At 39.6% G+C, this 22,114-nt stretch overlaps 1 protein-coding gene across 4 annotated transcripts in view; it reads right to left on the minus strand.

Moving 5' to 3' along the window:
• Positions 1 to 3,573: 3,573 nt before the first annotated feature.
• esrp2 (epithelial splicing regulatory protein 2) overlaps positions 3,574 to 22,114 on the minus strand; it is a 32,970-nt gene continuing 14,429 nt past the window's right edge. The window contains exons 6-17 of one of the 4 annotated variants that reach the window (XM_017706172.2): positions 21,970 to 22,065; positions 20,482 to 20,536; positions 20,274 to 20,384; positions 19,749 to 19,881; positions 17,758 to 17,800; positions 15,363 to 15,664; positions 14,705 to 14,935; positions 13,488 to 13,686; positions 10,487 to 10,694; positions 10,078 to 10,255; positions 6,427 to 6,528; positions 3,574 to 4,897 (exon numbers count right to left, since the gene is read on the minus strand). In XM_017706172.2, coding sequence (XP_017561661.1) covers positions 6,442 to 6,528; positions 10,078 to 10,255; positions 10,487 to 10,694; positions 13,488 to 13,686; positions 14,705 to 14,935; positions 15,363 to 15,664; positions 17,758 to 17,800; positions 19,749 to 19,881; positions 20,274 to 20,384; positions 20,482 to 20,536; positions 21,970 to 22,065 — 1,643 coding nt within the window. In that variant the 3' untranslated portion in view covers positions 3,574 to 4,897; positions 6,427 to 6,441. Of the gene's footprint in view, positions 4,898 to 6,426; positions 6,529 to 7,965; positions 8,803 to 10,077; positions 10,256 to 10,486; positions 10,695 to 13,487; positions 13,687 to 14,704; positions 14,936 to 15,362; positions 15,665 to 17,757; positions 17,801 to 19,748; positions 19,882 to 20,273; positions 20,385 to 20,481; positions 20,537 to 21,969; positions 22,066 to 22,114 lie in introns of those variants that run through there. The other 3 variants (XM_017706174.2, XR_001858223.2, XM_017706173.2) reach the window with 3 other exon arrangements.

Here is a 22,114-nt window from a genome sequence, read left to right on the forward strand (position 1 = left end):
CAACAGGACTAATGGCAGCATTTCTCACATAGTGCCACTTGCACAGTGGACTGGTTCAGTATTTAACCCATTGACTTGATGCAGGCCATAGTGAGGCCTAATGCACGGATAAGGGGCTCTATAGGTGTAGAGAAGCTCAGTGAAACTGGGTCAGAATCAGTCAAAAGGCCTCAATATGATATCAGTATTGATCAAGGACTAAAACCATAGACGTTCACCAGGTTTTGGTCAGAATGACCTTTTGACCTTTGTATAATAAGCCTTTGTATAGTGAAATCTTTGAACAAATAAGGCAAAATACCAGACAAGCAGTAAAATTTTTGACATGACATGCAATTAAAAAGTTGTTCAGGTGAGTGAACTGAGTCAAATGGCACCAATTGTTTATTGATCTACCATGTAATAACATTGTAATAGCAATTTAAATGATTTTTAAGTGTTTTTGAGTGCTGAAGTGTCCCGTAAAGGCCAATCCGGACAAAAAGTGGCATACACCCTTAAAGTCTCTGTATGTAATGATGCTTGAAGTTTGGAGGTGATCTGGCCAATGGTCTTTGAGTTATAGCAAATCAAGTTAGCAATGCCATGACCGCAGTAATTAGTTGACTGATCCACATGACCCTGAGTAGAAAAGTCAAGATTTTTTTGATAATTATTTAGAAGAGTTGTAATAATATAGTAATGACATGTAATAATAGGTTTATTTGTATGTATAACGCCCCCCTGTGGTCAAATCTTTTGAAACTAGACTGTTTGTTAGAAAGTGGATACATGTAGACACCAGTCAAGTTTCATGATGATTGATCAATGATAAGCCTGTCAAAGGCCTGCTGAATGCTGATTGGCTGATGGTGTCCATAAATTTCAATGTATCAAATTGGCCTTCAAGATTCACTTATAGTATGTGTAGCAGATGATGCCTGCCAAGTTTCAGTTTGATCGGATGCCCAGATGCTGAGAAACAGTTAATTGGCAATTACCCCTCCTCCTAATGACATATGTCCACCAAAATTGAATGGCATCCACAGAATCTTGTCTCGAATAAGCATATAAAGTTTCATTGTTTTTGGCTAAAGCATCCTTGAGTTATAGAGTCTTAAGTGAATTTTGAGTTTTGTCAGAAGGGCTAATTAGCATATGACAGCCATAATGTTTGCAAATGTCAAGATTTTTTTTTGATAATTACTGACAAGCAGACTCTTCTGAGTTTTCTGATACCAAAAAATTGAGGATTGAGTGAAAATTGTAGGACTAGTTCACAAAAGTATCAATGTAAAAGGCAGAAGCATTCTCCACGTATAGTTTTGAATGAATTATGATCCATGTCAGAAGGGTTAATTAGCATATGGCAGCCATCGTGTCCATTAATCATATTGTTAATAACTGTTGATGAGCAGACTCTTCTGAACGTTTTGATATCAGACACATGAGGATTGCTTGAAAAAACTTGAACTAGTTTGCAAGTTTATGCAAATTAGCAAAAAATCTAAGTGGGCGGAGCTAAGTGGTCCAAATGGCGAAGTTGTTTGGCTTGACTCAAGGAATCAGACAAAGAGGAATTCTGACTACAGACTTCATGGTGCAGGAGTTATGAAGCAAAGCGTGTTTTGCTGCTCTATAGCGCCCTCCTTTGGCTAATCGGGGTCATTTTTGTCCCTGGTCGAGATGCACACAAAGTACACCTATCCAACAGGTTTGGTGTCTCTACTACTTACGGTCTCTTCTCCACAACACGTTTTTAGGAGAAATGGGATACTAATAATAATAATAAGAAGAAGAATCAGAGCAAAATCAACAGGGTCCTGCGCACATGCGTAAAAAGAACGAGCTGCTGTAACGGCTGCCCCTCCTCCTTTATCCGGGGTTGGGACCGGCAAAGTGACCTTAAAAGAGACACTTTGCAGAGTTACATAGTTTTGTTTTTTACATTTTATTTATATTTCCATCCCGTTCTGTAAATAGGGGGCGGGGTCAGCATCGGCTTTGGGCATGCGCAGTTGATTTGCGGTGCGGCTGTGGAGCGGCGTGGCTCTGCTCGGACTGTGAGACCGAGCTCACGGCAGCACCCGCTGCTCGCTGAGGACAGTAACTGGAGAACATCTGTGTCCATCTCAGAGCCTCCAAAAGTCTCCAATAACACCAGAAAAAGTCGCTAGAGGGGTCTGAAACGCCGCTAAATATGGCGACAAAGCCACCAAGTTGGAAACACTGGGTCTAATCTAGTGCCTCAACGGGGCACTACAGCGCAATTTTTGACTCATTTTCACCACAAAGTCGCCCTTACGAGTGCATTGGGCTTCATTATGGCATATCAAAGGGTTAAACTTTGAAAACAATTTTGCAAATACAACCGTTAGAAATTGTACCACTAGTCATGCATTTTTGCCTTTGTTAATCTTTTACATGCTGTACACAACTCAAAAGTTCTCTTTAACTCATTAAATACGAACTTCAATATATTTAATGTTTAAAGGCCATTACTTATAATTTATTGAAAAAAAAACAAATTTTACTTCCTTCCACTTTTTGTCTTCTCTCTGTTAATATAGCTAGGACACGTTTGACTTCACTGGCCCAATCTGCGCTTGGCCTAATCAGGCTGCTGAGTGTCACATCAGTAGTGCGGTTACATGGGTCTGGCTAGGAGATTGCAGTAAAGCATAAGCTTAAAACTGGAAGCGTCTTTCCCTTTATGTATAAACTGATTGCTCCCCTGTCAGCTACTTCCAGGCAAAATCTAGTCTAAGCTGTGTGATGGTCATTCAAGGTCCTACACGGTTTGGTCAGTTCAGCCAATATTTAGCGAGCAGAAATTATATTGAACTTCCCAATGATCTCTTGGGGCTGTCAGTCAGCAGCGTCCATTCCCTCATATCTTCTCTGTAAAAGACATGAACACTATTGCAACTTGACAAGAGGCACTTCACATAAATTCACTTCCCAAATAAGCGACTGAATAGAGCTGTGCACAAATATGTTGAGACACCCGTTTACACGATAAATGTAATTTATGCCATGACAAAAAATAAATTAAAAAATAATTGAAATAAAAAACCCATAGACAAATAATAGACTGCAACCTCTCTGCCTGCTTGTGCACATAGTTGTGATATTGTGACACTGAGTAAATGTAATGGTGAGTCCCAGAGGAATAAGCACAGTGCATCAACATCATATAAATTGCATTGCATTCAGCAACCTAGTATGGGGTATGGTAGTGCGCAGTTATGGATGCAGATACGCACTGAATGGCTCTATGAGACTAACTAAATCATGTGGATTAAATCAGATGTTATAGGACCGGTTTCTTTGACATTATGCCCGTTCTTGCACTGCACATTGGCATCAATTACATATACCATGTAGTCTAATAAACTGACCCTTCTATTTCAGACATGATCGCTTCAGACCACAATAACATTTCACCCCTGTTGACCTGAAGCCATCATGAACTTCCACAGCAACCACAGCACTTCTCATTTTGGTCTTTCTAAGAATGCAGCACTCCATCACCAACAAAAAACAAAAAAATAGCAGCATGTGTTTGTGTCAATGTTGTCATAAGAAATTAGGTCAGATTTTCAGTAATATTTTATTGTTTGCATATAAGAGTCACATGAATGGCATCTGTAGATTCATACAAGTTTCAAACTTGTTAAAAAAAAAAAAAAGAAAAAAAAGAAAAACCTAAATGCCTACTCGGTTGCCAGAGAGGCCTCCAATCTTTGTTCAGCTGGTATTGCACTCTGGGTAATGAAGTAAAGGCAGCAAAAGACTGCAGCCCTAATCCTACCAGTTCGCTCACAGTTTTTTTTTTCTAAAAGGGTGGAGGACAAAAAAAAAAAAAAAAAAATCTATATATTCTATGCTGCCAAAAAGGAGGAGACCTATGGCACCGAATGCCTCTCCAACATCACTAAAGGCCAAGAAGGAAAGCATGCAGATCAGACGAAACAGCATTTGTTTCTTGTATTAAATAAAACTGTTCTCTCCTGGATTTGATTAAACTAAGAAGGGCACACTCAGTTCACTTTCGATTATACAATTAAGTGTTCAGGCATTGTGTGGTCTGCAGTGCGGAGACACTCTCCACCAAAACAAAAAATCTTTTTTAAATCCTACATGCAGCGAGTGTTCTAGTCACTAGGTTTTGAGCATAGTTTGGCTTTGTAAAACCTCACTGTACATTCAGTAGTGGTTTAGAATCGGCCTCTTGGCGGTCAGTAGTGTTCCAATTCTTCTTTCATCCAGCATGAGGCACTGGCAGGCCATATGGCTTAGCCCTTGTATATTGCACTGCCTTCCATTGGCTTACAGGGAGTAGCATACACATTAAAAACAGTGGATACTTATCATGACATTTCACTCACAGGAAGAGCTTGAGATGAATGAGATTATTTTGCTCCATAAGCACATGGCAGAGTGAGGCCTCAATAATGCTTTAGATCTACCAACATCTGCACAGAGGCACAAAGCATGCCGTTTCTCCCTGTATCTCAAATACACTGATATACAAACAGCAGGCACTTTGACAAACATATATACACAGAATTCTTACTTCTCCATGCCAGCTCCCCTCCAGCAGTAGTAGCAGAATAGAAATGGAGGAAAGACTGTGTGTGCCAGTTTAAGATAGAACGTGGTCAGGGGGGATATGGATCGGGGGGAGGTTAATTGGGTGAAGTACGGAGCTTGCCTATTCCAGCGGTTACTTTCCAGTAGGTCAGGGTTTTGGTCATTCGCAGCACATCAGGCGGACAGGGTGACCGAAGAGGGGGAGATTGGAGCGCTCGGCCACAGCCCGCCTCGCCGCCTCCTCGCTGGGGAAAGTAACCAGTGCCTCCCCGCTCCGCTGGCCACTCAGGTTATACAAGACAAGGACAGAGTCCGCCTGGAGCTGTAACAGAAAAAAAATGCACACACATACAGACACATACACAAAAGATTAATTGGACTGGACTAGAGGTGGTTTTCAAATATACAAACATCATTAACTCCATTTGTTTACCATTGGGTATACAGTTGGGCAGCGCACACACCCTATTTTATGTTTTTTCTTTTTTCTACTGACTTTCATAGGACAGTAATTCACATATGACTAATGCTATTAGTTCAAAAATGTTAAACAACAGTTCCTATTTGAATGGCGCTTTTCTTGTTCGAGCTGGGGAAAGTTTTTAAGTTGTTTGCTTGAGAGGGCTATAGGCAGTTGGCTTTGCTAGACAGTACACATCTAAAACGATGTTCCGTACTGAAATGAAATAGTTACAGATGCTGGCCCCAGCATTGGCATTTATAGGCCTTTTAACTTCAACTAGTAATGAGGGTCTCACTTTATTTGGATAGTTCACTATAGTCCTTTATAGTTTATCTACAGATGTTTAGTTTGTTAAACTATCAGTTGAAACTCAAATTGATTGTAAACAGTGGTGGGGTTGGGGTTAGGATTCTGACCAGGGATAGAGCTAGGACCAGGGTGAGCGTTGGAGTTTTGGGTTGAAGTTAGGATTGGAGCCAGGCTTAGAGTTTAAGAAAATTATGGTCAATTTAGTAGATATTTAACTGCATGTAACTTGAAAGTAAATGAAGTATCTACAAAGCATCTAAAGTGGACTATCCAAATAAAGGTGTTACTGTAATGAGTAAATATTAGAACTTTAGAGGCTCCTTATATGTCCCAGTGATTTTGTCAACATTTTAGATTTTGACCATATAATGGTCAACATATAGCTGTCAGTCCCCTCAGTTTAAACAAACTTTTTTTCCCATGGGGTACGTCAAACATGGTTCTGGCCATTTACATCATATCGAAGCTTATTCCAGGCTCCACCTATCAGTCCTACATAAATGTATATCAGGGATTTTATGAACTCTTCAGCAAGTAAAACTTCAGAACCAGAACTATCTGTTTCATAAATAATTAATGGGTCAGGTCTTTGATTTTAGGCTTGCTGGTTAACAGTTTATGGTGGTCAGTTATCTGTAAAAAAACACTTTTTTTTTTTTAAATTACAGACTTGGAGAGACAAGATCAACTACAAAATTGATGGTTAATGAGCTACCCTGCAGAGAATAAAATCAGGTTGTGTTAGTGAGGACTGCAGAGCTACAGAGCTTTATTAGATTCCCAGAACAGAAAGGAAATACGCAACTCTCGCATTGAGAGTAAGACGATGAGGTCTGATGATTTAAACTTAAAAAGCATTCAAAACCACCAGCAGAAATGTCAGTCAAATCTGACAGTGCAGAGTTATTCAAACACAGAAACCATCTCCATCATCAAAGAGAGAGAAAAGGAAGAAAAATTAGCAGAAGAGGACCTCTGGGAACACCTGTAAATCAGGAATCGCAGGGTAAGAAGAGAAAAAAAAGCGCTACGGTTTAGTCCATGCAGGCCGACGACAGTAGAGCTCCATGGGGGCTTACCTGAAGGAGTGCCCCCTACAGGCAGAGCCACTCTTTAGGCTGGATTAGAGCACGGGCCTGATCGTTCACTCCCATCACACTGCTGTAATCCTCAGGAGTGTACTACAGCACAACAGCCTACAGTCAGAGCCACATTCTTCACCGATCACCGATCACATACAACACCATTTACACTGTAATGCTTTAATGGCTTAATGTCCAAACGGCACCTGCAGTCAAATAAAGCGTACTGTGAAGCTCAGTACTGCTTTAGAGTCTTTTTGAGCATGAGAAAAGTACATTTATTGTTAAAAGAGAATGAGGTTAAGAGACAGCACCAGGATTTAATTGGGATGAACACATGCAGCTACCTACTAGAATGAAAGGGCCCATATTTCACTCTTTTAATTTTTATGAACTTCCCCAGTCAGTACTGTACAATGTGACAATATTGTTGCATGTGCTAGAAGAAACTCATGGCACTTCCAATTGTACCTGCTCAAAAGTTACTAATAGTACCTCCTCAAAAGGTTAATGTACAGCCCTGCTGAAAATCTCTCTTTTTATATTGTGGTTTTATGTACAAAAAATAATTAATTTCTCTATCACTTTTTATTACTGTGCTGACAGCAAAATGCCCTTTGTTTTGGTTGGCTGTCCTGCTTTGTCTCCTGTTTAAAGAGCAGTCTATACAAAAATGTAAGGAAAGTTCAGAGAGAATTTTTTTTTTTTTTTAAATCAGCTGCTTTTTCCAGATACCTGTATTCTTTGGAAAGCTACACTGTTATATTTGCCTGCAGATAGCCCAGAATAGCATAATGTTTAACTGCTTTCCCTACATCTACCACTCCAATAACTCACCCACAAACTGTAATAACACCTGGCTAAACTGTGTTACGTGGTCACACATGCACACGTGGTTGTGACATCACAGACATGACTGATTTAAAAAAAAAAAAAAAAGGCATTAGCCTGTTTTGACTGGGATAAGGAGTGAAAAGTTTCAGCAATGTGATATGGGCTCTTTAAGCTGTTAAATATCTAGTTAAGTAGCTACAATCTGTTAATGCTTTGCAATTGTGGTGAAGAGGGGGTGAACGGCTTTAGGTAAGAAAGGAAAAAAAAAAGTTAAGGTCCTGCAAAATAGCTCACAACTTTATTCAAACATCTTTCAAACCCATTTCACAGCAGCACAGCAAGATGCAAATAAACCCAACTAAATCTAGAACCATGCAGAAACACAAATGCACACCCAAACCTTCAAAATCTGCTGCGCATTTTGCTGGATCCCCCCACCTTTCCCCCCACACATAAAAGTACAAAATCACACTATTCGGAAACACTTTTCCCAAGACACACATATGAAGTGTGCACCCTGAGCAACTAAAAGCACACTTGGACAGTGGCTAGAGTTCCATTTCAGTGGTTCAGCCAGAAGTCAAAGCTGAATTCAGCTTTTCACACACACACACACACACACACACACACACACACACACACACACACACACACACACACACACACACACACACACACACACACACACACACACACACACACACACACACACACACACACACACACACACACACACACACACACACACACAGGCAATGGAGCGAGCAGGCAGTCGAGTGAGGAGCTACGGTTACCCCCACCCACACAAGCCCCTTACCTTAGGCTTGTGGAATTGAGCTGCTCCATCAATATCAACACCCTGCTGCTCAACCCGGAGTTGAAAGCACACAAAGTCCCATGCCCAATACAAAGCACCATCCATTCATTCATCATGTTCAGCTATCCTTCCATTCTTCCACCCATCCATTCATCCATCCTCCCCCTTTCCACACTCCAGCCAAAACCTAGCTGCTGAAGTTCATACCATGCAATGAAGTCTCCGCCTACTCAGACGTCAGCCAATAAGGAGAAGGAAAAAGGCAAAAACGCAGAAAACAAATGTGATGACATTAATGATATTTTGACCAACAGTCAAAAACATTTATCCACACAAATTTACACTGCACAGCAAACAGTAAATGTGTGTATATATAAAAAATGGATAACAATGGGAAGTCTACTGGCAGGGGTAGGCATTGCCTAATGCCTGGTGCCCATGGCCATAACATTTCACATTTGGCCACTAGCATGCAGATCCTGTGGCCCAAGTGGCCACTTGCCTTGGAGATTTTTTGGATTCTCTTTCCCTTTTAAAGAACCCTAGTCAGTCATAAAACTAACTGCATCCGACTTTGTCAGACTTCATTAACTGCAACTAATGTGATAGCTAAGATAATGAAGCGGCACCTGTTGCGATCTCCCCCTGCTGAGCTGGTCCACCTCATGTCATAGATGCTGTTCCATTGGCTGAAGTTTGCCAATGCCACTATGAAACAAGATCTTTAAGAAAATAAGTTGGTAAATAAACTGTTTCGTAAAGAGGCTATCACCGCAGTAGCCAAACTGTACCCAATATGGGCCTAAGAAAATATCAATATATTTGAGTACTGAGATATTATGTTTTGTGATACTGCATCAATTCTTAAAAACAGTATTGATTCTTAATTGAAAGTTTACATGTAAAGATTCTCTCAAAACAGATTTTCTTTTGGTTGATTTTGTGTTTAAACCCCCAAACTGCTAGACAGCAGTGTTGTAATCTATCTTCAGCCATTAGACTCTTCCAGTCTAACGTAAGCAAGTAGCATAAGGATGCACTGCTAACGTTACAATTAGCATACCTAGCTGACTAGTAAGGCTACCACTGATGACTGAATCCAAAAGACCAGTGTTCAATTTATCCCACCTGTCAGGCATTCCCTTATTACTATAGCAAGGTAAGGGCAGGCTGAAGTAGGCTAATTATTTGCCAGTTTCTTGTTTGGATTTTTGAATTTTACCTTAAATAGTGCAATAAATACATTGTGGTGCCATCACTCAGCACAGCACTCTGTCATATACATCACAATATATTGAATCATAACCCATGATTATCGTATCGCCAGGTTTTGCCAATATACAGCCTAATAAAATATCCTAAAACAGAGGACATCAGGGTGAATCACATAAGCAGAGGGGACTACCATTCTTATTTATTATAAACTTTACATTAATATTTCCATTTTCAAAAGCAGCACTTGGTTTTTTGGTATGGAAGCATGCTCGTTAATTGTAAATAAGATGTATATATGATGATGTTTATATTTTACCTGTCTACCCCTGTAATGGTCTTCTTTTTCCTTTCCGCTACTAGACATAAGATTACAAAAAAGCACTATACAATTATGGTGCACATATAAATTATATCTGTTCAGGATTGGTCCTGTAGTGGTCAATTTCCATTGCTGGATGGCTAACAAATTGTACAGCAACAGATGGGTTAGTAATTACATTCAGTAATTGTAAACCTACTATGTGCACCTAAATGGTAGGAATTTCTGATAAAATAGCTATTGAGTATAAATACATGGTAGGTGTACCTGTTAAACTGGAAACTAATTTGGATTTAGTGGGGTTTTGATGTGTCTACTTGTGATTTGGGTCTCAACCTGCTCTGAACAGCCTTTGTCAGAGAGGACATTCAGAAACACAGGTGAAAAACAAAAACCCTGCCATAGATTTTAAAGCCTGGCAGAACATTTGTTCTCAATGTGTAGTGATGTTCACTATGGTTACCTGGTAGCCTTGGAAGAAGCTGAGTATGTCTTTCACGCCAGCGCTGTACGGCAGCCCTTGCATGCGCACCAGAGCCCCAGGCTGGGGCAGAACAGGAGCTGCTGGCTGAGCCACTGCAGCTGCCATGGAACCTGGAGGGGCCGCAAAATAGCTCACCGTGGAGGGGGACACTGGAGGGCTGAGAAAGAGAGAGCAAAATTTTTTCCCTTAGATAATCAAGACTTCCTATAGGATTTATACAAAACTTTGACTGAATCCGCATTCAGACATTCACTCAAGCCAATGCCAGCGTCATCCAAAAATACAGTTAATGCTAAGTAAATTTGTTAAGAGATCAATTATATTACTACATAAAGCATATAGGAAATCATATTGTGTTATATGAATTACAGTCATTATGGAATAGTACCTGGGGTAATAGGCTGTGTAATTCATGTTCATGTTCATATAGAGCTGAGGCTGAGGGGAGTAGTAGGTCAAGGTGGGTGCAGGACTGTGAGTGGGGGGCTGTGGAGTTCTGGGAGTGGCCAGCAGAGGGGGCTGATAGAGAGCAGCTGCCTCAGTGGATAGCATGGCTGTTTGGGCAGGAAATGCAGCATACGTCGGTGGTGAAAGGCCTAAGGGACAGAGAAATTAAGAAATGCCGCAAATGAGAGCAATCCATGAAAGGGTAAATAAATAAATAAAAACAAATTAATTGTGTTTAATAAATCACAGCCATACACAGTGCTGTGAAAACTATTTGCCCCAATTTCTTCTATTTTGCACATTTATCACAAATCACACATCTAAATGATGATTTAATTTACTGAAGGAAAAACGATGTTCAGCCCCAAGTGGCCCTATGTGAAAAAGTAAATTAAACCCATTCATTTAATTTCTAGTCAAAACAGTTATAAAGTAGGAGTTATTCATTTTGAAGGAGATACCGCTGAGGCGATTGGATACAAGACAATCCCCTTGCATGGGGGACTCAAAGAAAAAAAAAAAAAAAAAAAAAAAGTAAGACGACCAAAATGCAAAGATATGATAAACAAGATACCACCAGATAAACATCTAGGCTGTGTGCCTGAAAGGAAACAAAGCAGCAGCTGATGTTCTCAGAACATTGGACCCGATAACGCTGAACGTGTTCATGAGAAGCACAAAATACCATAAAAAACAGCTTCCAAGACTGAACTTTAAAGGTGTGGAAAAATAACCCTGCAGACTTTGAAAAATGGAAACTACGGCTCCCAAAAAGAACAGAAGCTGTAATAAAGGGAAAGGTGGATAGACAAAGCTGAAAAAAATATATTATGTTGTTGAGGCTTCTGTGTAATTTTCTGTGAAATATATATACTTCCTGCTTTTTTATGACACTGAAAATTGCATAATGTGTACTGGTTGTTTTGACTAAAAATTATATCAATGAAAGTTCAGTCTCTTGACTTCTGCATAGTACTGCAAGCTCTGTGACAAAAAGGGCATGGTGGGTGTGGGGGAGCAAGTGCAAAAGAAAGGGACTTCTGGTTGTTGCTGGGTCAGGAAAAGAAAAACCTGGACAGTGTGGCAGACTTCAGTTTGGAGCAAGTACGTGGCTAACAGCCGCATTTCCTAGAACAGTCTGTCCTTCAGCAGGTCAACAAGTACTAACTACACATACACCCCTATATGGATATTTACACACAAACAAGTAATGGCAGCCTGCTGTAAGGACCTGCTCTGCATGTAACGACCTCATAGCCATATTCATGACCTTTACAGAGTGTGTGAATGTCATGTACTGTGCAATAGCGACACTGGGCCAGTAACAGCCAGCAGCTCCTGCTCTGCTGCAGTCTGAATACGTAAGGGCCTATTCTGAAGCCAAGGTCAGACAGACAGATCAAATCTCCATGCAAACAGGGTGCTTTTGGTTCCGATTTAAGTCCCGACTTTATAAATGCCAAAACCTTGCACCTCTCCGGCAGGGACAGAGGCGCTCACGTTGCTCCGTCTATGATAAGCTGAAATCTAATCTTGAAACTCTGTGCCGATAGGAGTGAAGAACAGCACAGGCCTGCGCACAATCTACACTATCAGCCCTGCTGAACAGGCTGCACCCACTGCTCTGACAGAGCTCATGTCCCCTCTACTGGGACACACAATGCTATTCATTTGTGGTACCCTGAATATTCTGAAAGTATGAAAGTCATTCAGTTTGAAACTTAAAAGAATACCCTGGCTTAACTGCTGCATCCATACACCTTCAATTACCACAGATCATTTTTATAGACTTATAAAATTATAGAGGAGAAAGCAGAGGATACTGAGGTACACTGAGCCAAAGCTAGCACGTTATTTAGGTTCATGTTAATTTGGGCTGATAATGAGTGATGCATATAAATATAACTTCAGAATATAGAGCTTCCTGCAGGCCATCCCTGCATATTGCATTCATTTGTCATGAAGATGTAATTGTCAGCCCCTCTGTTTAAAACAATGCATGTAAGTTATGTTTAATTAGAGGTAAGTGATGACAAAATCTACTGAGATACTTAAAGATTTTTTTTTTACGATACACAATTTATTTTTTCAGACTTCTGATCAGTTGGCACAGAAAAAAGAACCAGCAGTGCTACGTTTTAAAAATACCGATATTTGGCATAAAAATATTCAATATTTGGCATTTTGTGTTACACCAAATGCAGTTAAACAGGACAGTTTTGCTCTCTTTAATGAAAAATGCAGTTGGTCAGTGCTCTACAAGTACTGACTATATTCATGATATGTTCAGAAAAGCTTATAGTATTCTGACAATTACAATGATGATAAATGTATTAACATATTGCCCAGCTCTATGTTTAATAAAGTTTTGGACTGCATATACATGTTTATGCCTGACTGTATGCAACAGATGTGACAGATACATCTATAATAGACTAAGAAATACTGAAGTATTCCTTTAGAAGTAGACCAGCCAAGAAATTAGACTTTGCTATACTGGCTTCATAAAAGGAGAGAACAATCCTTAAAGTTTGATGAACTAAACAAATAATTCAAATCCTTCTTCTCCTCCCTCCTGTCATTTACAGTGCATTAAGTGCATTCAAACCAGAAGTGCCACCTAAAAAAAAAAAAAAAAAAAAGAAAATCTACCTTTTTTCCCCTCACAGTTTAGTAGTAGCCATTTCCCTAAGCAGTTCCCTTGTCCCACATCTGACCTATGCCTAGGTCACAAAAACGGTCAAGAGAGATTCTGCTGTCCTTTCTTCTTAACTGAACCAAAATCAGCTGCATCCCAGCAGCACATCCAGTACTAAAACACGATTAGGCTGAAGACCCACTACAATCATCTTAATCAGTGTGTGGAAAACTAACTTGGAAACACATCTTGTGGTTAATTAATTGCATGTAAATCAAATGTAAAAGGTGAGTAGGGTACATACAGGGCAGTTTGCAGGGTGGAGGGGAAAGACCACTGCGGTTCAGAGTTCCCCCCATCAGCACAAAGCTCATCTCTTCGGCAGAACACTGGAACACCTCCACGTAACGGTCCTTCATCATCTTCTTATGGCACTTCTGGGTCACCATGAATGCACGGTCTGCCGACTTCATCTGGATGAAGGCATCACCAGAAGGACGACCCTGATAGTTGATCAGAGAGAGGGGGTTGGTGTGGGACTATAAGGTCATTACCTTCCTTTGCTCTTGTAGAGTGACAATACAATTCTCACCTACATGGGACTGATCAATGATTAATGCAAAGGTTTTTAAAAATAAAAAAAATAAATCAATAAAATTTGTAATACTCCAATGTATCCCTGTACTCAGACCAGCTCCAGATCAGAGTTGTGGACAAGAACCGCCTACTGTGACTGACATGTAAACCAACCAACAATAAAGCACTGCTTATATTTACTGTGTAGGGGTGGGTAATTCTTAAAAACAGTGCTACAACAGGAAACAGTCCCACAATCAAAGCTGAATGTGTTATCATAAGCTCCTTTAGTAGCTGCTTCAAAAAAACTGCTTCAATGAATATTCTTAGATTATTTATTTTTATTTTATATTTATTTATTTATTTGTAACACTCGTAACACTCGCAACTTTCTCATTTCTGTGAAAATATCTCGTTCTGAAGAACAGAACTGACAACACTACTGACAAAATCCTAATAGTTGTGGCTGACTGAGTACAAAGTATACCAGATAATTCAAACCATCACACATACTTTGCAGCTTTAAATTAGTGTCTCAATGTTTCTTCACACAGGTTCTGCACAAAGAAGAAAACTCTCTCATAGTCTACGATGGTCAGCTGCACAGGAAACATTTAACCCACAGGTCAGATGTTATGTCTGGACTAAAGGAAGTTTAACATGCTGAGGTTTGTATGGGGCCGTGTGTCATATGTTGTTTGCATGTGGTTACGTATCAGTCTTCCAGAGGATGTGAAAAGTTTGCTTTTGGAGGAAGTGAACAATAGATAACTAATGTAATGATGATTATGAAAAAGTAGTAACAACTTCAATATAATTAAACTATACTATATACCCTGTGATGTTTGCTAAGACACTCAACAGCCTTTATTCTAGTATCAAAAATTCACAGTAAGATCCAATTAAAACAGAATTCTTTTCACATTGAAAATGTCCTCTTCTCACCTGCTGGTTAAGCACCATATGAACACCGTGTGGTTTGATATCTATGGTGTGTTCTCCCATGAACTCCAAAATGTCTTCAATGGCGGCTGTGTAGGGGAGCCCTCGCAGACGCACACAGTCTCTGGTGCTACTCGTGGTGATGAAGGAAGGGGTGGCCAGCACCGGCACTGGAACCATAGGAGGTGGAGGGAGCGTGGAAATCAGTGGAGTGGACATGTAACGGTTTAGCACCTGAAAAACAAACACAAAAGAGACTGGTATTTGGTAGGAGCCTGACTGTCAGTTTTGACAGTTGCAGTTTTGGAATTATTATACTGAATCAACATTTCTTGTAAGACCTTCCCCTTTAAAATAGACTCAAACATCATCTAGTACTTTCTTTCTGCCTCTACCTCACACTATTTGTTAAATATTGTTGTCTCGTTTGCTGAATGTTGCAGTGTGATTTTCTGTACTGTTCAACTTGTTACTTTTACTTTTTTCTGTTTATTTCAATTTAATTTATTGTTGGTTTTCATTTTGTTGTTATTGTGTTTCACTGCTTTGTTTTATTCTTGTTGTCACTACACTGTTCTCCAAGGACACTATATAAATAATGTGTTGTAATCTAAATATATGAATACCTTAATGGAAAAAAAAGGCCTGTTGCTGTACTGACCTGCTGAACCTCAGCTGCTGTACTACGGAACAGTTCAATGTATCGCTTTCCCAGAATCTGTTTGTGCTTCTTCAAGGCGTTCTGGGCGTACTCCTCACAGGCAAACAGTACGAAGGCATCACCCGTGGGCCTCCCATCTGGGTATTTTACGAACAGTAGGCCTTCAGTGCCATCTGTCACTGGGCTCTCAGGGCCCAGGAAGCCCAGCACATCCTGCTGTGTGGCCGTGAAGGGCAGGCCACGCATGCGGATTATCACCTGGTTCTCCTTAGACAGAAACTGTGCCACCTCGTTGGATGTCCCTAAGGAAGGGGAAGAAAATGGAGACTGGGTCATCGCTGGAATATTCTAGCTGCCAGCTTCATGAGACATGGAATATTAACAGAAAGTTCAGGTGAAAACACATTGGCATTGAGGAGAAATGCAACATGATCAAATAAACAGAGCATAATTCACCCTGAGGGCCCTGGCAAACCAAGCCAACTATCAGCCTGTAGTGTGTGCAGTGTGTCCAGCACCTGTAGCGGTCGAACACATAACCAGCACCATACACCATACACCAGCAGTATCAGACATCACACAGAGAGGCACCAAAGGTTTAGCCCTAGCATGGGCATTTTAAGAGTTTTTGCTAGTTGAGTGTGAACGTTTAAATGAGCAAGAGTATATGCATAGTGCGATTCATCTAAGAAAATATTTAATATATTATGAAACAGTCATGAAAGCTCTAAAGCTGATGTTAACAAAATGAAGCATTGAATATTCATCATTTTAGGATTTTTTTATTTTTTTATTTTAATTCCATCACAAACATGTACCAGTCATGCATTTTATTTCCCTGTTTAAATGTACAAACATTCACTTACTCTACACACAGTGTATAAACAGTGTAATTCCCACTGATAAGGTACATATCTGCTGATGCCGATATGTAAACTTTGGAACTGGGACTAAATTCACGTAATTCTTTAAATAAGAGTTTGAGATATTGGCAACATCTAAACATTTGCCCAATGATATTTTTTTAATGCAAATATCTGGCAAAACCAACACGATTCCAGGACCATTGCACATTCCTACTTTTAAGCAGGCTTTTTACCCACACAGTGCCATGTTATAGGAGGTTTACTTTCACTTTGACATAGGGATGGGCAATATGACAATATTTATGGTTACCATGATTGTTGTCACACTATGCTTTTCTGAGTACATAGTGAATATGGCCGGTACTTAAAGTATGTAATGTTCTAAAAGTGGCACTGTTGTTTTTTCAAAATATATATTGTGACATACTTTAAGGGGTTTTCATGACACAGGATATTACATTTTCGCTATAATGCCTGCCTCTACTTTCACATTTGTAAGACATTCAAACAACACGTTTTTAAACTTTTTATCTTGCAGTTTTCTGGTTTTACAGACTACAGCCAGCTAATACTATTACAAATTATTCTCTTTCACCAAGACACAGCAAATACGTGCAGGGCAGAAATCAGCCATAATCTTTGCAGTTTGTTCAAGTGCAATTTTTTTTTTAAAAGACGTCAAGAAGTGGAGATGAGCTTAGACACTGATCAACAATACTGATCCTCTAACACCCCAGACAGACCACTGGGTTGGTCTGTTTGGCGTGTTAGCAATTAATGTAATTACCAATGAGTTATGTAATGAACTATATTTACATTTGCTTTCAGCTCTGTAAAAAAATTTAATAAACACTTCCATTTGTGACTGCATTCCATGTTCAGCATCAGTGTAAATTAAATGCGTTTTCTATATCTTCACACAATTACACAAGTTAACTTCTCTCTTGAATAAACAAACTATGCACTAGTAGGGCTGACCACTACAGAAATCACAAGAGCTACAAAACCTTCTCCTCCAACAGTTCACATAATTGGTTGAGCACTGGGAGTAACATGTGCATGTGTGACAAAGTATATTGATCCATAGGATTCAAACTTCAGTAGAGAAAGGAAAGTGTGTCAGTGCATCTGCTGTGGATCTACTTTCACCCCTCTTTCAATAGAAGCACAACAATATCTCAGCCTGCCACCATCTCTTTACACCCAGAGTGTGAGAGGGCAACGTAGGCCTTTTCAGCAGCCGCTGCCTTGCTGCGTCTCGGGGGAAACTGCTGTCTCTCGGGTGCAGGCACGGGTTGCGAGGGGGGGTGGAGAGTAGAATTTCCCCCTAAACCTGCTCAACATGAGTCAGCACAGGGACATGACACACAAAAGAGCCTTTGATTCAGTCCGAGAGAGAGAACGAGCACTTGCATACACAGACCTCATGATAGAGGGACATTCTCTCAATGCTTGAGTGTGCGTCTAAATTTATCTGTAATTGAAGACTTCCAAAACACATTACCACCAACCCTATAACAGTAGCTCACCTCCTGCAATCTTCAGGAACTCTTCTCCAGTTGCTTTATACACCTGAAAGAGAGAAAGAAAGCTTTCACAAACAAGAAAAGGGTTAAAAAAAAAAAACAAAGTAGCACCTAATTTCTAACAATATGTAGCCTTACTACAATGTTCAAACACAAAGAAGCTTACTGTATCAGAACTGTTCACAGTTGCGGTGATATGAAGCAGACATTTGAAAAAATGTAATGGCACTAAAAGCTAAATGGTTCCTAATATACTGTCTAATGTCCAAGATAGCAATCCATGATGGTTCTGAGATAAATCTTTTTTTTTAAATCCTTCCATTGTGGAGAGGTACATGTAGGGTATTACGGCAAAACAGTGCCCAAAGAATTTCTGTTTTCAGATTAAACACTCGTACCATCATCGCCAATTTAAGGCATACATGGGTTCACTTGTCAGTCTGGATGGTAAATAAAGTTATATTTCTGTTGTAGACACTGTAAGCCCAGATTTCTAATCAACACAAAAAAAAAAAAAAAAAAAAAAAAAAAAAAAAAGGAGTACGTTTCGGTAACGGCAAGTTTCGTCATACACCATTTCAGACCAAACTTTCTGGGTAGTTTTGTTTGCATCTTGTGGACGAAACCAGTCCTGCATGTTCGTTGATGCAAAAAAAAATGAGACAAGTATATCAGACTGAAGTGAAACAAACGAAGTTTTATTACAGAATTCTGGAGAGCTTACTTGGGAGATACATGATGCAGGTTCTCTGTTTGTAACCTCTCCAGAATTCTGTAATAAAACTTCGTTTGTTTCACTTCAGTCTGATATACTTGTCTCATTTTTTTTTGCATCAACGAACATGCAGGACTGGTTTCGTCCACAATCTTTATGATTGAATTATGCAAAAACAAAAAATAAAAAAAAGGAGGAATTCCACTTTAATTCGAAAGAGACTTGACTTACTTAAATGGGATAAAGTACTTATGTTCATTTAACACAAATTACCACAGATGGCCTTGATTGAAAACCATAACTACAGCTGTTAATGTCAGAGTTACACCTCAGGGCCACACTCAATAATAATAACAACAATGTAAAACAGTTTATATTAGCAAGTTTTGCTGATGTCAGTTAGAAAATTACGATCAGACAACGGACATTACAAATTTGTCCGGCAATCTCATATTACAGTACCTCTAAAACTAATCCAAGAACTAATCCAGCTCAACTAAGCTTTTAGATATAAACCAGCGGTGTCAAATTCAGGTCTTAGAGGAACCCAGCCTTTCAGAGATTAGTGTTCTCCTCCTTCAAATGCTAAACTCAACTCATGAAAGCCTCTGTAATAGTCTGATGAGTTTAATCAGGTGTGTTAAATGAGGCAGAATGCTAAACTCAGAACTTTCTAGGACTGGAGTCCCTTATGATCTGAAGTGCAAACTAAAAAAAAACTAGATTGTGGGATGTCCAAAAGTCTGTAGACACTAAAATCAAGAGTATTAATACAGAATTTGTTCAACTTTTGGTGCAGTGACAGCCAACACTTCTGTGAAGGCTTTACTCCAGATGTTGAAACATTGCTGCGAGGATTTGATTGCATTCAGCCACAAGAGCATTAGTGAGGTCAGGGACTGATGTTGGATCATGTCAATCACAAACTCCATTCCAACTCAGCCCAAAAGGTATTGGATGGAGCTCCAGCAGTTGAGAAAACGTTCCCCCCCCGAGTTCCCCCTGCACTACAGCCTAATGCTGGGGAGCTTTAAACCTCTCTTGAAGACACTTTGTATTGTGCATGCTGTGACCGCTCCATAGTGTCCCATTCTATTGGCATTTCTTTCCTACAGAGATTATACATGCCATGTATGCACAAACGGACACCCGTGTCAGCAACAGGTGCACCTTAAAAGAGCCAAATTCACTGATTTAAGAGGTATCTGGATACTTTTGGACACAAATGTACAAGTGTGTATATATGAAGTGAGTAAGTGTCTGGAGGTGAGCAGCTCACCTCAATGTATCTGCTGCCCATGTGGTGTTTGTGCCGTTCCAGTGCCATGTCTCTGTGTTCTGAGTTAATGAAACGCACCAAAGCTTCTCCATTCCTGCGGCCCTGAGTGTTCAGACACAGCGCCACGCCACCTCTGAGACACAGACAGTGGGACATGTTTTTTAATACAATGTAATAAGAATTTTCTAAGCATGACTCTTTATAATCCCTTTATAAAAATTAAACATGTAGCCTTTATGAAAAGAACATAAAGACAGAACTACTTCACCGGTATGTCTCTTTATAGATGTACTTCTACAAACATAGGTACCCATTTGCCCAGGCGCTGCAGCTGTATTTGCAACCTCCTCATAACAAACATCTCAATTAATGCAGCCTAGTTTGACCTAAGCTTGCCAAATCTCTAAACAAACATCACTGCCACCAATGAAACATGATCCCAAGCGTGGCTCAACAAAATTAACCAGCTAAAGTGAACACTGCACAGAATGTTGTGCACGCAAGCACTGTGAGCTCTGTTCTTACTTGGCAATGTTGAGGCCTTTGAAGAAGCGAGCAATGTCCTGGTCAGACGATTGCCATGGTAACCCTCTGGCCCTGATGACAGTCTCACTGTCCACAGCTTCGGTCTTACTGCTGTAGGATAAAGACAAGAAAGCGGAGAACGATCATCCCCTTGTGTTTCAGATTGACTCAGAAATGTGACCGTTATGATGTTTTAGGAAACGCTCACCAGGCCCCAGATTCAAACTTGTACTTCACCGTCTCAAACAAGGAAAATTTATGATCTGGAAAAAGACAGAGGGGTTGTTTAATAATGCTTAAAAATGACATTTTGGCTTCTTCTTATTTGGACACGCTTGCACACCTTTATTATTGATAATGTTCTTTAGGTTACTTCATAAATTGTCACACTTCTAGCACAATAAGTCAGAGGTGTTTTTTTCCCCCACAATGTTGAAGTCAGTCAGTGAGGTCAATGATTGGTCAATGAACTAAAGGTATACATGGGCATTTCAGACACAAACCTGCAGAAATCATCTGCAGAAAAGTGTAAATGCTAATTTCATGCTTTTCTTTTTTTTTTATTAATACATAATTAAACTACACAGGAAATACATGCATGTTAGATATTAGGGGAACTACAGCTGATAGTACAGCACTAAATTAGCAAAAGTTTGAACACCCTTGGTCAAATGATGTGCTTTGTTAAAACAAATTGAATACAAGTGAAAATAACATTATACACAGGAAACAAATATAAACAAATTTTAGTGCAAAAATTTCATTCAAGTACTGAGTTTAACATTAAAAAAGTTAACCAAAAAAGTAAACCATGCCACAAGTTTTCCACAGGCCACATTTCAGATCCCCCACCCCCCAAATATGTTAAATGCAGCAAACAAAATTCTGTATTAAAATGCATTTTCTTTAGATGATGTCATTTTCAGAGATACTTAGAAAACTATAAATGTGTAAACTGACCACGGGTCACAGAACCTTTGCATAAGACATGGAGCGTAAATAAAGATTCTCACAAAGAACATCAGCGGCATAACCTATACTTAAAGAAATACACTTTCTTTGCTGGGTTCTAGTACATCATCTTTGTGCTTTTTTATTGATTGATCTTTATATCATTTGCACATCTTTGTGTTATGGTAACAACTGTGCATCATGTCCTCCTAAATAATTAAATAAATAAGTTTATGGCAAATACAACAATGCAGACTTAATACAATACATAAATGTTAACTTACATGCGTAAGCTATTGGCAGCACTATGGCACAGAGATGGCACAGATAGGAAAAACAGATACAGATGTCATTACCCATTAACTGGGACAAACAAGAAATGTCTGCCATTTTTTCCAGTCTATTAGCAGTGTGGTTGGTCTGTGGATGCGGTTTTGCTGTTCTACAAAATGACCCATGGCTTAGTTAGCTACACATTTTTTGTCTTCACCACAGCAGCATTAACATCCATAGATGTAAAACATGACTGTTGCAACAGAGTGTTGTTGCTTTGTGTGTAATTTTAACAGGTTGAGCCCAAAAATTAAATTGAAACAGCCTTACATAACCAAAGAATGACATCCAGCACCTTATATAATAATAGAAGAGATCATCGTTATCTGAAACACTAGACATCTACAATAAGACTAAGTGCATTGTAGAAGAGCAGTGAAGAATATAATAAAGCAGAAATGATTTCACTGACTGTATGGCTCAGCCAGGATGTGTTGAATGATCATCATCATGCTCTTCACTTCCCTTACTCCAGCCATCTGCTCGTTTACTGCAGGGAGACACACATCTGTGGACATGTATGTAAGGAAAACCAGCCTATTTTCAGACAAACAAAT

This window comes from Pygocentrus nattereri, chromosome 25 (genome assembly GCF_015220715.1).
Source record: "Pygocentrus nattereri isolate fPygNat1 chromosome 25, fPygNat1.pri, whole genome shotgun sequence".
Lineage (NCBI taxonomy): Eukaryota > Metazoa > Chordata > Actinopteri > Characiformes > Serrasalmidae > Pygocentrus > Pygocentrus nattereri.